This window comes from Ictidomys tridecemlineatus, chromosome 5, assembly GCF_052094955.1.
Source record: "Ictidomys tridecemlineatus isolate mIctTri1 chromosome 5, mIctTri1.hap1, whole genome shotgun sequence".
Classification (NCBI taxonomy): Eukaryota; Metazoa; Chordata; class Mammalia; order Rodentia; family Sciuridae; genus Ictidomys; species Ictidomys tridecemlineatus.
Window position 1 is genome coordinate 20,114,629 of NC_135481.1, and position 16,653 is coordinate 20,131,281.

Below are 16,653 nucleotides of genomic sequence, written 5' to 3' on the forward strand. Positions count from 1 at the left end.
GAGGAAGAGCATGGGAAGAAGATTACCTCTAGAAAGGGAAGAGAGGTGGGAGGGAAAGGGAGAGAGAAGGGGAATTGCATGGAAAGTGGAAGGAGACCCTCATCGTTACACAAAATACATGTATGAAGATGAGAGGAAAAAAAAAAGAATAGCGTCACCTTAGATTGGGTAGAGAAAAGTGATGGGAGGGGAGGGGATGGAGGGAAAGGAAGGATAGAAGAATGAAATGGACATTATTATTGCTGTGTGTAGATACAAGACCAATGTGATTCTGCAACCTGTACACTCAGAAAAATGAGAAATTATATCCCATCTGATTCAAATGTATGATATGTCAAGGTCATTTACTGTTATGTGTAACTGATTAAAACAAATAAAAAATTTAAAAAAAACAACTAAATGTGGATAACAGACTAAATGGTAATACAAATAATTATAACTGCAAATATAACCATATTTGTAAAAATTACTATAGCTAAAACTACAAAACTCGCAGAAGAAAGTATAGGAATAAGTCTTTTTGCCCTTGGGTTAGGCAAAGACTTCATCTATGATACTACAAGCATGTGTAGCAAAAGAAAAAGAAAAACTGGACTACATCAAAATTCTCTATTTTTTGAACTGCAAATGACACCACCAAGAAAGTGAAAATAGAATCTACATAATGGGAAAAATCACAAATTATATGTAATAAAGGGACTGTATCCAGAATATATAAAAATACTTAAAACTAAGAAAAAGACAACTTGCCCAACTGAAAAATGAGAAGAGTATCCAAATAGATGTTCATTAAAGATAAACAAATGGCCAATATACAATGAAAATACATTCAACATCATCAGCCATCAGGGATAGACAAAGAAAAACCACAAAGCAATACAATTATATACCCACAAGAATGGCTACAATCAAAATAATGAATAATCACAAATGTTGACAAGGACATGGAGAAATTGAAATCTCATACCCTGCTAATGGAAATGTAAAATGGTATGTGTGTGTGTGAGTGTGTGTATGTGTGTGTGTGTAAATATATATGGAAAAAATGAAAACATGCACACAAAAGCTTGTATATAATAACACCCATAGTAGCATTATTCATAATGCTGAATGGTGGAAACAACTCAAATGTCCATCAGCTAATGAATGAATAATACAATGTGATTTATCAATACAATGGGAAATTATTAAGCAATCCAAAGAGATGAAGTACCAACATGAAAACACTGTGTTAAGGCCAAAAAAGCCAGTCACAAGACAATGATGCTACTGATGAAATGCCCAGGATAGGCAAAGCGACAGAGACAGAAAGGGTTAGGAACTCCCATGACTGGGTAGGGATCTTGGGGAAATGGAGAGTGACAGCTAATAGGCAAAGGGTTTCTGTTAAAGGAGGCAAAACCATTGCAAAACTAGATCTCATAATCTAGTGGCTGCAGAATCCTATGAATACACTAAAAGCATCAAATTGTGTGCTCCAAAAGTGCAAATTGTAACATGTAAACTCTATCTCAACAAGGCTTTTAACAAAACATATACATCATCCAAATGTAATTTGTAGGCCTTGTGAGGATCCTATTATTAATAAAGTATAAAGTGGTGTTTTTGAGACAATGGGAGAAATGTTAACTTAGACTAGGTATTAGATGATGTTAAGGAATTATCACTAATTTTGCTAAATGTTAAGATGGATCTATGGTGTGTGTTTAATTTTAAAAAGTTTATATTTTTAAAATCATTAAAAATTATTGTTCATTGTTAGAGAAAGACTAAAGTGCCTACAGAATAAATAATAGAATGACTGGGTTTGCTTTAAAATACTCAAGCAATCAACAAACAAATAAATAGGAATGGTCAGATTCCATGAATACTTTTGACTAAGGATTGTTGTCTGGTCAATCTGTCGGCAAAAGTGAGATTTCCTATGGATTCATGGATGTTGTCTGAGCACCAGTAGAGTGAGTACTCTGGCCTCATCCAAAGATCCCAAGCCATTCAGCAGGAGGGATCTAAGATACAGCTCATCAGCAGCATTAACTGTTAGGACTATCATTAAGCAACTTTGTGGATAAAAGTGAGAGAGAACAGGAAGCACCAAAAAGAAGAGTCACAGAGAGGTACAGACTTGACTCAGGCCACAGGACTGCAGTAACAGCCTCTGAGCTCCCAGACTAAGAGGGGCCCACGTGAACACAGCTGCATCAGGCTCCCCCTGGGAGCATACTCCTCAGGATAATTGGGGTCATCATGAGCCGACTACTGTGGTGAGCCTCTGGTCAGTAGCTCACATGCCATCCACAGAGAGCCCTGCCTGAGGGTGACAAAAAGGCCTCCATGTCAAGCACCCTCAGAACAATGTTACCGGAATGCTGTGTGGTGGCGTCCAGTGGCCTGGCTAGGGGAGACAAGCCTGGACATCTATGGCAAGAAATTCTGTGCTGCAACAATCTCCCCCGCATTCAAACTGCACAGCTGGTCCACCTGAGTTGGCTCCCTACCTATTTTATAGCAGGTGCCAAGACCAACCTCAAAGGGGCACTGGAGACCCCTTGTATCTCTGGAGTTGACTTTGGATGGGTTTAAAAATTTTGAGAAATGTCTGTTTAGTTCTTTCGTCCATTTTGTGATTGGGCTATTTGTTTGCTTGGTATTAAGCTTTTTGAGTTCTTTATATATTCTGGATGTTAATCCCCATCAGGAGGAGCTGGCAAAGATTTTCTCCTATTCTGTAGGATTCTTCTTCCTGTTCCTTAGCATTTCCTTTGTTGAGCAAAAGCTCTTTAATTTGATTTACCACTTATTGATTCTTGGGTTTTATTCTCAAAAGAAAAAATACAAGTGGCCAACAATATATGGAAAAATGTTCAATATCCCTGGAAATCAGGTAAATTCAAATCAAAAACTACATTGAGATTTCATCTCACTCTAGTCAGAATGGCAATCAAGAATACAAATAGTAATAAATTCTGAAGAGGATGTGGGGGAAAAGGTACACTCATATATTGTTGATGGGACCATAAATTAGTATAACCATCCTGGAAAGCAGTATGGAGATTTCTCAACAAACTAGGAATGTAACCACCATATAACCCAGTTATCTCACTCCTTGGTATTTATCCCAAAGAACTAAAATCAACGTGCTATAGCAATACAGCCTCATCAACATTTATAGTAGTACAACTCACTATAGCCAAGATATGGAACCAGCCCAGTTGCCTGTCAATAGAGGAGTGGATTAAGAAAATGTCATATATTTACACAATGGAGTTTTACTCAGCCACAAAGAAAAATGAAATTATGGCTTTTGCTGGCAAATGGATAGAACTAGAAAACATTATGCTAAGTGAAATAAGTCAGACTCAGAAAATCAAGGGTTGAATGTCTTCTTTCATATGCAAAAGCTAGATGAGGAGAAAAAGGTGGGGTCAGATATCATACAGATATAGGGAAGATCAGTGGAGTAGAAGAAAGAGATTTAAAGGGAGAGAAGAAGGACAAAATGGGGATGATGTGGAATAAATGTGACAAAATTATGCTATATGTATGTATAAGTATACTACAGTGACTTCCACACTGATGTGTATCTATAACGCATCATAAATAAATAAGTGAAAGGAAGTCCAGTTGAGTAGAGGAAAGGAGACTAGGGAAAGAGAGGAGGGAAGTGGTGGTGGGGGGCATCACGAAATGGAGTAAATTAAACTCTATGCATGTATGATTATGTCAGAAGAAACCCAACTATTATATATAACTATAATGCACCAATAAAAGCAAAAAAAAATTTAAATAGGAAGTGTATGTATTTCTCCCTCAGCATATCAACACAGTGTCAGAACAATACAGGAGGGTGCAGGCAGCCTGTCACCACTACCTGCCAGCCAGCAGGGCAGCAGTTCCAGCTCAGTTGTTTTGATTACCAAGACAGTCTGCAAGTTTCCTCAATATCTGAGATGTGGTTACAAGGGAAATGTGTTAGCCTTCTCTGAGAAAATGGGTCAGATTGTCAAACCTGACTGAAAATTTTCTAATTAAGTAGGCTATGGCCAAACAAAGTTGCTCCCACTGCCCCCTTAAATATTCCTACCATAAAAGGGTAGCCATCTAACAGACCTGCATTTAGACCTCACTCCTCCTACAAACCCCACAGCCAGTTATTTAAGTATCACCCTTGCTGAATGCAATGGTAATAACAGACCTCCCATTTCCCCAGTGAGTAGACCAGTGCTTCTTATTGAGACCTACAGGAAGTTGAAAATTTGCAATGAATTAACTCCCCTCCTATGACCCCTAAATTTTGCTTTGGCTAAATCAGCTGCACCGTGCTCCATTTTGTGGCAGTTGGCTGTATAATGCGTGATTACATAATACCTAGACATATCCCACTTACTGCTGCCATAGGATAAAAACTGAGCTACTTAATGCTTCCTAAAAGTATATATTCACAAAGAGTTATTAGAGACAGGAAAGACAATTATAAAATCCTTAAAAGGAAAAAAAAGTCTAAAAATATTCTATCTGCAGATTGCTTCATGATGGTCTTTAAGTACCCTCACAGAGGCATTGTGTGTGGCTTTTACAAGAAAGACAGGCAGAAGCTGAACTGGGGATTCACACAAGGAAAAAAATCTGGGTCCTATGTGAAAGACTGGGAAATGGATGAATAAGATAAAAGTTAAGGTTTTTGAGAGGGAGATATTACTTGTTATGACTCTATACTTTAAACAACTTTTTGAACTATCTAACCAACAGAGGACAGAGGATTTTTACTATCAGCAGCTGCCATTTATTGATGGTCAAACACCATTTCAGGTGATTTACACACGTAATTAAATTCTGACAAAAGCCCTGGGATGAAAAGATCCCATTTTATACAGGTATTCTGAGGTTCAGAGATGCTGAGTGAGTCCCTCACACCACAGCCAGCAGATCAAACTTGTCTGCAGGCTCAGAGACGTGATCTTGACTACTGCACATCTGGCACCTCCAGTACCCTTTAGTCAAATGCCAACCCATGTGAGCAGTACCTTGGACTCTTCAGACAAGAAGATTCATGGAACACTCAATCAGATTATAATAGGGGCTTTTAGTGACAGATAATATTTTAGAAACACCCAGAAGCCAATAGAATCAGAAGAGGAATTTAATAATTATCATATTTGAGGGAACAGGATCTGGATTCAAACCCAGGTGTTCACTAAAACCTCATTTTCTTCCTTTTTAAAGACAAGATGTAATGGTATTTTTATTATATATATATATATATTTGAAGGTACATACATGCTGCTTTGAGATACACATACAAACTGAAATGATTATTGCAGCCTAGCAAATTAACATATCTCACAGAGTTGCTTTTTTGTGGTAAAAGTACCTAAAATTTCTTAGTAACTTTCCAGTACACAATATTAACTAGAGTCTTCATCTTATATATTAGATTTCTAGATTTATTTACCCTACACAACTGAAACTGTACCCTTTGACCTCCATGTCCCCTTGTTCCCACAATTATTCTGGTAGCCATCTTTCTACTGTTTCTATGTATTTCAAGGTGGTAGTGGTTGTTTAAGTCCTCATATTGGTGAGATCATGCAGCATTTCAATTTTTGGCTTTTTTACTTAGTATGCCCTTTAGGTTCATCTATGTTGTCACAAATGGAAGAATCTTCTCTAAGGCTCAATAACATTCCACTGTATATAATAATAAAACCTCATTTTTAAGCTGCCTGTACAAGGAATCACAACAGAGGAGTCAAAAAGAGGGCAATAAGTTATAAGAACATGGGGAGGCTGAAATCATTTGGAGAAATGTTAACTGCCTCTTATCTGTCCCAGGGTTTCCACAAAGCAATTGCATGACCCAGGGAAAGTTACCACCTCTCTAAGCTTTTTTTTTTAATCCCCTGAAAAGCAGGAATGATTCCTACCTAGGATTCTTATTTCTTTTATGAACTGAAAACAAGGCAACTGCCTCATTCATGAGGAGCAAGGGCATCAGTATGAACACATGAGAAGCAATGGAGAGCTTCACCAGCAGAGGGTGCAGGAATGGAGGGAGGTGGCAATGTGGGGGAGCTGGTGTCACACAGAGGACACTGGAACATAGATTTCCTTACTCCAACCTTTACATCAAATCACCCAGTGATTAACAATAACAACTCAAATTTACTATCACATAAGGTTCTCAAACCGTTGATCCCAGGACCAACAGCACCAAAACCATCTAGGTACCTGCAAGAAATGCCAGTTTTCAGGCTTCACCCTAGACCTGCTTAGTAAGAGGCTCCAGGGATGAACCTAGCAGTCCGTATTCACAGCCCTCTAAACAGTTCTGACAGAAGCTGAAGAACCACTGGCACAGTGGGCAGAATGCTCAAATTACTAATCAGACACATGTGGATTTGAATCCAGACTCGAGATTAAAATGTCTGTATTACTGAGAGGGCTGGTTAAGTCCTGGTGACCTGAGGTGATGATAGGAGTAGAAGGAAGCACGGACCAAGTAGGGAAATGCCTAGGGTGTGAGAAAAAGTGGGGAGCAAGGTGGCATGTGTTAGCCCCATGTGCTGACAACAGCAGAATACAGTAGTCAGAGCAATTCATAAAGAAAAGTAACTTAAAGTTCTGGAGGCCAGGATGCCTGAGACTGGGGCACTGGCAGGTTTGCTGTTTGGTGAGAGCTATGACCTTCAGAGCCCAGGGAAGCTGTGTCCTCCCTCCTGTAGCTGAACAGCAAGCTAGGAGACTGCCACAGGAAGTCTCTGTCATAATGGCCCCAATCCCACCCAGGAGGGAAATGGCCTCATGGCTTAATGGCCTCCCAAAGGCAGGGGCCTGTTAATACTGTCACATGGGCAAACACCTGGATTCTGGAGGGGACACAGTCAAACCACAGCAGCATGCTAGGAGCACAGGGTTTGAGTCTGAAGACCTATCTCAGCCACCTGGTGACTCTGTGATCCTGAACCAGTCCAAGTGCCCTTTAATGTAAGCTCAGAAGCTCAGCTCAGGGCTCCCATTTTGACAGTTTTGGAGTTTGGAAGTAGTTAGGGAGTTAAGCACCAATCTTAGGAGGCTATGTTAGGAGCAAATAGCAAAGGTGCCACCAAGTGGCTATCACATCCCCAATCTGAAAGGAGAGCTTTTTGGACTGTGAGGATGCCAGTGTGAGGGGGATGGTAAGAAGGGGAGGTTAAGACAGCTGATGAAAAATAAAAGCTGAAACGCCTGCTTTGTTGTTAGTTTGAAAATAGAATCTACAGCCAAATTATTCTGACAAAGCACACAGAGGACCAGGTCAGAATGGCAAATGTGTGTCTGAACTGATGCCAGGGGGAAAACTGACTTGAGACCTCCTACTGTGCCAAGAGCTTTGCTATTGACAGCAGTATTATCTTGAATGTGTGGCAGAAAATTTCCAAGTCCACTCTAAATTTCTTAAAACACAGACTCACATCCTGGTTGCTTTGTTTTCTCAGAGAGACCCTTCCCAGGAATACCCACATAGGATCATCCATCATGACAAAGGTTTCCTCAGCCTGTTACTTGCCTGCCTACAGCCCCCATTGGGCTTTTTCTTCTCATAATATACAGAGGGATGAAACCTTTTCATCTGGTCTCCAACACATGTGCATTTTGCCTTTGCCACATGTTATATATCCAACCTCAGTGAATGCAAGCTGTTCTCTCATGTTAATATTGAGATGTGAACTCTGAAACATTTCAAATTATAGAAAAGTATGTGCCTCATAATTTATACACCTATCGTCAAGGATAAATATACGCTAATATTTGCTTTATGATTGTTACCTCTCTATTAGATATATACTTTTTATGGTGCTGAAAGATTGAACCCACTGCCCTGTAAATGCTAGGCAAGGACTCTACCACTGAGGTCTATCCCCATCCAGAGATATGGATTTAGCTAAAATCCTACATCCCTTCTTTATCTAATGGTTGCTACTTTATTGGTGCCCATGAATATGTTACTATGTTCCTACATCTCCTTCTCTGTATAAACAATAATATACCCTGTTTTTCTTTGTGTGTATATTTCTAAATACAAAAATGCAAAGAAACATACTCTCAAATATCTTGTTTCCTCTGTAAAGTACATTGGCATTCTTATACATCTAAATTTGTACCCATCCAATAGACATAAAATGTTATATCCTTGGTGCTTTTGTAATTCTTGGATTACTTATTTGAATATCTATTCATCTTATAAGCTAATAAAGCTTCTTCCTTTTTAGAGTGCATATTGATATCCTAATGATCTTTTTCTTAGTTTTCTTTAATATCTTCTGGATATTAATTTGTTCTGGGTAGTTTACATTGCAAATGTGCAAATTTCTTTTTCTGGCTTGTGGTTTTGCTTTTAACTTAGTGATGTCTTTGCTTAATAAAATTTAATTTTAATAGAGGCAGGCTTAACCATCTTTTGAACAATTATATCAACCTATGACGATATAGTGTTTTAATATTTTACAAAAAGTTGAATGATCTTCCATGTATATTCAATTAGCCTTTGCCTTTCTTTAGTTTAAATTTAATAGCTTAATTAAGATATCCATATTAAGAATATATTTTCTCATTACTAACTAAGTGGGTTTTGTTTGAAATTAAACAGAATCTGTAGATAAAGTTGGGTAGAAATGTTATCTAAAATCAAGTCTTCCTATTCATTATCATAGCAAACCATTCCATTTATTCAGACATTTTATGCTCTTTAATAAACTATCATTTTATTGGCTAGATCTTGGGGATTGTTGGATAGCTTCCTTGACTATTGCCTTCCTTCCTAGGTAAATTATGCTTTTGTTACAATTATAAAAGGTATCTTCCTTTTTCAATTACATTTTGTCTGTTGATTGTGTATGGGAATACTATTTGCTCTAATATATTGATTTTTTTCTAGAAACCTTGCTTAACCTCATTAATTCTAAAAAGCTTCTATGTAGATTGACTAGATTACTTACGTAGATAATCATATCACCTGCAACTATGATTGGAATTATTCCAATCCTGGTATCTTTTATCTCTTTTTCTTTCCTTATGGCACCTGTTAGAATATTCGGTATTGAGTCCACAGGAAGCACTGGTTGCGTCATCCTTCCTGACAATAATGAAAATGCTTCTAATATTAAATTATGATACTTGTTATAGATATTCTTTAGTAGACTGAAGAAGTTTCCATGTATTCCTGGTGTGCCACAAAGTTTCTCTTTTTCTTTCCATCAAGATTATATCATCTTATGAAATTCTTTCTTTCCAATAATAAAGACAATCATGTAGTTTTTTCCAAATATGCTAACATCATGTGTTACATAAACAGAAGCTCAAGTATTGGCTTCTTCATGCTGAGTTCCTTGCCCATCCATCTTAAATTGGCCAACTTCCCCCTCACTCCCTAAAACACACACACTCTCTATTCTCTTTCTAGTTTTTTTTTTTTTGTCATTTCACGTATTATGTATTTTACTCAATTATTACTTGAACTCTACCTCTGCACTAAATAAAAGGCTTATGAGGCAGGAATGTATTCTTCATGCTGTATCCCCAAAGTCTACCTTATAGAAAGCACTCAGATTATTCCTTGAAAACATGACTATTGCCTCCATGATGGAGACTCTTTTTAGTTATAACTTGCAATTACACATAAACATATATGTTGGACTTGGTTTGTTAATATTTTACCTTTTGGGGAGGATATCTGTATTTGGTTAGAAGCTATGTATGGTCTGTACTAAGTTTTAGTATTGTGGTTCTGCTAATTTTAAAAAAAATGTGAGGAGTTTTATTTTTTTTTCTATTCTCTGAAATAACCTGGGCTTAGTTTTTGTTTTTTGAGTAGTATATTTTAAACTGGTAAGGCAATTTCTTTCAAGATTACACATTTATTTAGATGTCCTAATTATCCATTTTGTCTAAATTTTCTTTTTTGGTGGGCTGGGCTTCATGTTCTCATCACATTCGTTTATGCTTCTTAAAATACTTTCCTCTATAGTTCTGCTCCACTGTCTTTACTAATAATACTTTGGCTTCCTTCTTCTTGATCAAACTTACTCAAGGTTTTCATAAGTTTATTACTTTTTTCAAAGAACCAGTTTTTTGATTTATTAGTTTTCTTTGTGGTTTTTATTCAGTTACTTCTTAATTTTCTTTCTTAATTCCTTTTGATCTTGTTCTACTAATCACTTACTGTAGTGGGTATGTTAAATTACTCCACTGAAACTGGGCATCTGAATTTTTGTAATGCTGCTTATTTTTCATTTATATTTATTTAAGGCAATAGGTTCACAACTATCATCTTATCCTGGTGAATTAGTCCTTTTATCTTTATAATGATCTTCTCTATCTCTACTTAGGCTTTGTTTGCTTAAAAGTGTTTATTTTGTGGGACATTAAATATGGCTTTGCCAGATTTAACTAGGCAGTTCCTGGTGCATCATTTTCCACATGCTTTCTTTCAGTGTGTCTTTTATGGTACAGACTGGACTTAAAAAATTCTACTCAATAAAAGAACCTCTGTCTATAAACTTCTGAGTTTAATTTACTTTGGTGTGATTGCTCAACTTATTTAAAAGTACTTACATCTATTTTTGTGCATTTTTTTTGGGGGGGGGGTACCTAGGATTGTACACAAGGCGAATAACCACTGAGCCATATCCTCAGCATTTTTTATGTTTTATTTTGAGACAGGATCTCACTAAGTTCCTTAGGGCCATCCTAAGTTGCTGAGGCTGGCTTTGAACTCATGGCTATGTGCCACCACGGCCAGCTTGTGCATTCCATTCACCACACCTTTTCTGGTTTTGTTTCCATTATTCACCCTGCACCCATCACAGGGGTGAAGTTATCTGTTGTGCCCAACCACCCCACCCCGGTGTATGACTACAGTTGACTCTAGAAATACAGACTATTTCTTTTTGTTGTTTTGACCAGTAATTAAAAACCTTACTAAGAATTAAACAAGGCTGGTTTCTTTCATTGTTTTCCATATAGTCTATTTCCATTCTTTTAGTCTTCAATTTTTTCCCTATGATAATGAAAAATTTTAAACACACTAAAATCTTAAAAGAATTGTGCAGAGAATACTTTGTACCCATCACATAGTTACCTTCAATTTTTATCACATACACTCGATTGGAGGTAAAAAAAAAAATTCATCAGCATCTCTCATTTTCTCCATACAATAAGATCTACACAGACTTTTACTTTGATAAATGTTTTCTATCATGTCTTTAAGAGGCCTGAAATTAGCCATTATTATAATGTTTTCTTGCTGCTGTTTCAAGACTTAATTCTTTATATCTATCTTTTTTTTTTTTATCAATTTCTTTGATCAACAATGCTTCTTGCATTAACTCTCCCCACCTCTCTAGAAACACTTCCCAGTAGTCCCCTAGCCTGCACTGCAACTTCCAGCATCCTCAAGAGAACATCCTGCATTTAAAACACAGCAAAAAGGTCAGATTTCACTGAAATCAGGGCCAAGTCCTGGCTCTCCCAATAACCATGTATATTTGCCACATAAACTGTGAACTTCAATACAGCAAATTACCAGCTCATGGTACCTGCTTGTACCTTCCCTATACCTGGCATGATGTGCACACACGCATGTGCGCGCGCGCGCGCACACACACACACACACACACACACACACACACACACACACACACACACAAGGCCTCGGTGCGTTAAGAACACATGCCATGTTGTCTGCCAGCATTTTCTGAACACAGAAAAGCATAAAATTAATATATGATTTTTAGATTGTGTGTTGTATTTACTGTATGCTCCAATCAAGTGTCCCTTTCTGGGCCTCTTTGCAGGTGACCTAAGCAAAACTGTCATGTAGATAAAGCATATCAGACTCAATTTGGGAGACCTGGCTTTTTTCTGGCTTCCAGCTCTTGACAGTTTTGTGCTTTCTCTGTCTCCCTCTCTCTCCATCTCTCTCTCTCTGTCTCTCTTCTATTTCCCCCATCCATAGGGAGAGAATATATTAAATAATCCTAAAATCTCTATAAACTCTAAATCTTTTTGACTGATTTTCATTTTTCTAAATGAGTATCTTCACTAAAGTGGTACTGAGCCAAAAAATATTGAAGAAAAATGAGAAATTATATCCCATCTATGTATGATATATCAAAGTATATAACTACATTCTACTGTCATATATAACAAATTAAAACAAATAAAAAATTAAAAAAAGATTGAAGAGTGGAGAAAACTGAAACAGATTTTCATAAAAATATCCATATTATGCTGACAATGAACAAAAAGGCTAAGTAATTTTTTTAAAGAGAGAGAGAGAGAGAGAGAGAGAGAGGAAAAAAAGAGAGAGAAAGAGAGAGAGAACTTTTTTAATATTTAATTTTTAGTTTTCGGTGGATACAACATCTTTATTTTATTTTCTTGTGGTGCTGAGGATCGAGCCCAGTGCCCCGTGCATGCCAGGTGAGCGCGTTAATGCTTGAGCCACATCCCCAGCCCACTAATTTTTTAAAAACTTAAAAAGAAATATACTTGGTAAACACGCCCCTATATGCATCGTTCACAAACTATGTGACTGAAATTTCTGGTGGCTGTATCTCTAACTTGGTCCTGTCACAAGTCCAAACTTCTTATTATATTTTTAAACTGTGAATTGTCCTGGTAGATAACACGCATGAAGGCTAGGTGGAGACAGGCATGAAGACTGTGTAACAGCTTGGCCAGGGGACAGCCCAGGTGAAAACAGGAGCCAACACAAATCAGGAAATTGTGACCTCACAGGTTTGTTCTGATGGAGAGGAGACTGACCTCCCCAGGAAGTTCTACCCGCACAGGATGAGCAAGAACATGCACAATTAAATACCTACATTAAATGGACATGCTTCATTACATAGACCAGATTTGGTCTAATTAAAAAGTAAATCAAATTTGTGGGGAAAGATAATTGTTACCAGACATGATAAGCTTATTTTAATTTAGAATCAGAGTAAGGGTACACATACCATTAGAGGCAGGAGCTTCATTTCATAATCTTAGGGGAAAAAAATCGGACATAACTGTGCTCTCAGATTATGAAGAGAAGCCTACTTTTACTGGAGTGCAAGTATGCAGCATAAATAGAACCACAAACTGCAGCAGACACTGTTTAGACCAATCCTGACACCCTGAGATTAGGAGATTGGTCAGTAGTTTCTGTACAAGTGGTCTGCAGCACAGCGACAGTCACATGTCTTGGTTGGTACAACAAAGACACCAGGAAAAAGACTGAAGGAGTTTTTTATCACATTTTTCACATCTACCATGTGAAACACTGCTTTCTTCATTCATAAGGGGGTGAGTGCTAAGAAAGAGTTGCTCCAGTGCACATGTGAAATGACTATTGGCATCACCCAAGCACCTAACAAATGGCTGTGGTTCTACCAGGGCCATGTGTTTACAGGAATGAAATTCTGGAACTAGGGAAAGCTTTGATGTACAGTTTTCTGGCTTATCAGCCTTCCCTCAGTTTTCTCCCATTCTTCAGTCTCTCTAGGAACAGAAGTAAAATGTCATTTCCTCCAAGGCCTAACTAGTTCCTGGCTGTAATCCTCAGACTTATTGACTATGGATGTATCTTAGGAACCAGCTGTGAGGTCCTGTAGAAATGTGAAAACCAGTAATGGAACATCTGCACGCTGCTTTCAGTATGGTGTCTGTGGTGTCACAGGACAGAGGGGAAGGCTTCCTGAGGCTCTTGCAGACAGCCAGACCAGTTGTGAAAAATGAGCCCTGAGGAATACTTGGCTTGATGACTCTTGGGGAACACAGAACAGAGAATGGGACAGGAATTGCTCCAAGCCACTCCCAGACTCAAGGTCACTATAAGTATATTGTAGGATGAAGCATCATTTTGGAAAGGCTCCTGAAGTTCATTAACTCAAGGGTAGAGGATTTGATATTTCTCTTCTACCAATTCAGTTTAGACTAAAGAGTATGTTGACTAAGCATTGTCTGCCACCAGGAGAAAAAACAGGCTTTCTTCTCATTCAAGGGCATAGGCTGGTCACAATTATTTTCCACCAAAGTAAAAGTGGGGTCAAAGGACAAATAAGCTTTTGCATTACCCTCTGCCTTCAATCTACCTGAACTGACCACATGGATGACCTCCTCAGCACATTTTAAACTGGCCACATCCTCTAGAAATGTTCTTGTCCTCTACCGCCTGTCAGCATTCACATCAGGATCACACTTCCAAGCCCTCTACAGGCTGCACTTGAGGTGATTGTACAACACTGACCTCCATGAGACTCTTGGTGATTTTTTGTTGTTATTGTTGTTGTTTTTGATCACCTATGTGTTTCATTTGCATTAAGAGGGAGCAGAAAGGAAAAAGGGGGATATGGGTAAGGAAAAGAGTATTATCTGAGGAAGACATTCATAAAATGCTTGGAAAAGTTCTCAAAACAGAGGGGAGGACAATCTCAGACACATAGCTGCCTGTTAGTAGCTAGGATTGTCCTGCTGGCAGAACTAGGAATTCCAACCTTAATGCCTGTGCCCTGTGGGGCCATGATGAATCTTTAAGATCAGCTTTCTCTTGAAATTTAAGTCCAAAGTCAGATGAAAAATGTGCCCATTATTTTATAAATGAGAACCAAAGACCAGATGGAGAAAGGAGTGGAGCAAGTAGTTCACATGCACATCACATTTTCAAAGCAACAAAGAATTTGTAACATTGTAACAAAGCACATGTATCTCTTTTATTACACTCTGTTGTTCTAACATAGTCACAAGCAACTCAAGATGACAGAATGTGGTGCAGCATGAATAAGCATCGTGCATAGGTTATTGTAGGAGAGAGTAAGCTCCTCAACTGTGGAGATACCCAGTGGGCAACAGTCAATGGTGTGTGTGGGGTGCCACTGAATCGCCAGCAAACAGGAAAGTACTGTTGCTGGATCTCAGAACACACCACCTTTACACTTGCTCAACAGTGTACTTCTGGGCTTCTTGCTTTCCCTAAGGTCCACAAACTTGATCATAAAACCAACTAAGGGAAAGCTAACACATTCTTACAATCAACTCGAATCAGGCATTTTAGGTATTTCACTGAAAAATAAAAAGGTAAAGGAAAAAGGTGAAAAGAGAAAAACAAAGGGTCACTTACTCTAAGAATCCAGGCTTATGTTTATGTTCCACATGAGGTCCAAACTGTATCTGAGCTTGGAATCCACCAAATTCACAGGCTTTTTCGAAGGACACAGGGTGGGAGCCGTTCAGAATATCATCCCGTGCCTGAAACAGAAAGGGCAGGAAAAGCCTCAGTGGCCTGGGTGAAGACAATTCTCCCCATGGACACATTCTTGCTCTGTGGAGCAAGGAAAGGTGCTGGACACACCCAGGACCCAGTGGATGGCAGACAGGAATATAGCAGAATGAAGACAGAAGGAACAACTAGTCTTTTCCCAGAGTGGCCAATATCTAGACAGCCAGGGCCTGGCAGATCAAAAGGAAAGCTTGTTGATGATCTAAAAGGTAGAAGTGATCATGACAAACAAAGGCAAAGGAAAACCCTGGTAAAAAGATCAGATTCACATAGGCTGAATCAGAAACACAATTTACTTTTTAAATGAACTTAAATCATAAAGGTAGCAAAACCATAAGGAAGCAAAACCAATTCAACCCTTATCCTAAGGTAAATAGCAATACAACATAAGGAGAGAAGGAGATAGATGGACTCATGTGCGTGAACACATACATACTTCCCTGGACGTTTGGGGAAGGACAAGTTCTCCATCCATTGCTATGTTGCTCTTCGTTTCTTCTGTCTTTTCTTTCTCCAGTTACATGACCCCACACCATCCTTAGATCTTTTGGCTATCACTGTGGACCTTGAACCTACAAGCATCTTCTCTCCGCCTTTCTATCTCCCTTGCTCCCAGTCTTTTTTATCTCTCAGTCCTCTTTCCCTGTCATTCCTTTCATCCACTAATGCAGAGGTCAGTAAACATTTTCTCTAAATGTCCAAATGGTAAACATTTAAGACCTTCAGGGCCTTATGGTCTGTGTTGCGACTACCATCTGTGTTGCTCTGCCATCACAAGGATGGTCACAGAACATATGGAAAACATAAGGGGACTTACCAATATCTCACACTTTAAAAAAAAGGAGATGTTTACTTCCCAATATAGGCAGAGGGTATGGCTGCAGGATACAACCCTTGCATTATTTCCATGGGCAGATAAGTAAATAAATAGGAGAAGTCTGGGTGAGAAGAAAGTGGCAGAAATACAAAAGATGTTTTCCTTGAGCTGAAAGAAACCTTGGAGACAATCTAGTGCAAAGTCCTCATCTTATATGCTGGGGAAACTGCAACTCAAATGTATTAAAAGACTTTTCTGAGTTAAAACAATTAGTTCATGATAAAGACAGGAAAGGTTATCTGAAGCGCTAGCTATCATTTACTGAGAAGTACTGATTTTTTGACTGATACTCTGGTGTTCTAAGGTGCTAATAGAGCTGTAGTGTATTTGGAATGGTGAGCCAGTTAAAGGAACACAACTGCCTCTCAAAGCCAGGCAGAGGACAATGCCCACCACATCCCAATCTGGTAAGCTGAAAAGAACCCAGAAAGGCATTCTTTGGACGTCCAATAGCTCACACCCAATACCAACCTGC

The 16,653-nt window shown here is 38.4% G+C and overlaps 1 protein-coding gene across 5 annotated transcripts in view; it reads right to left on the reverse strand.

Moving 5' to 3' along the window:
* Positions 1–16,653, reverse strand: part of Tln2 (talin 2) — a 405,316-nt gene that overhangs the window by 158,964 nt on the left and 229,699 nt on the right. For all 5 annotated transcript variants that reach the window (XM_078049521.1, XM_040275958.2, XM_078049522.1 and 2 more), the window contains one exon: positions 15,143–15,270. In XM_078049521.1, the coding sequence (XP_077905647.1) occupies positions 15,143–15,270 (128 nt within the window). The remainder of the gene's footprint in view (positions 1–15,142; positions 15,271–16,653) is intronic.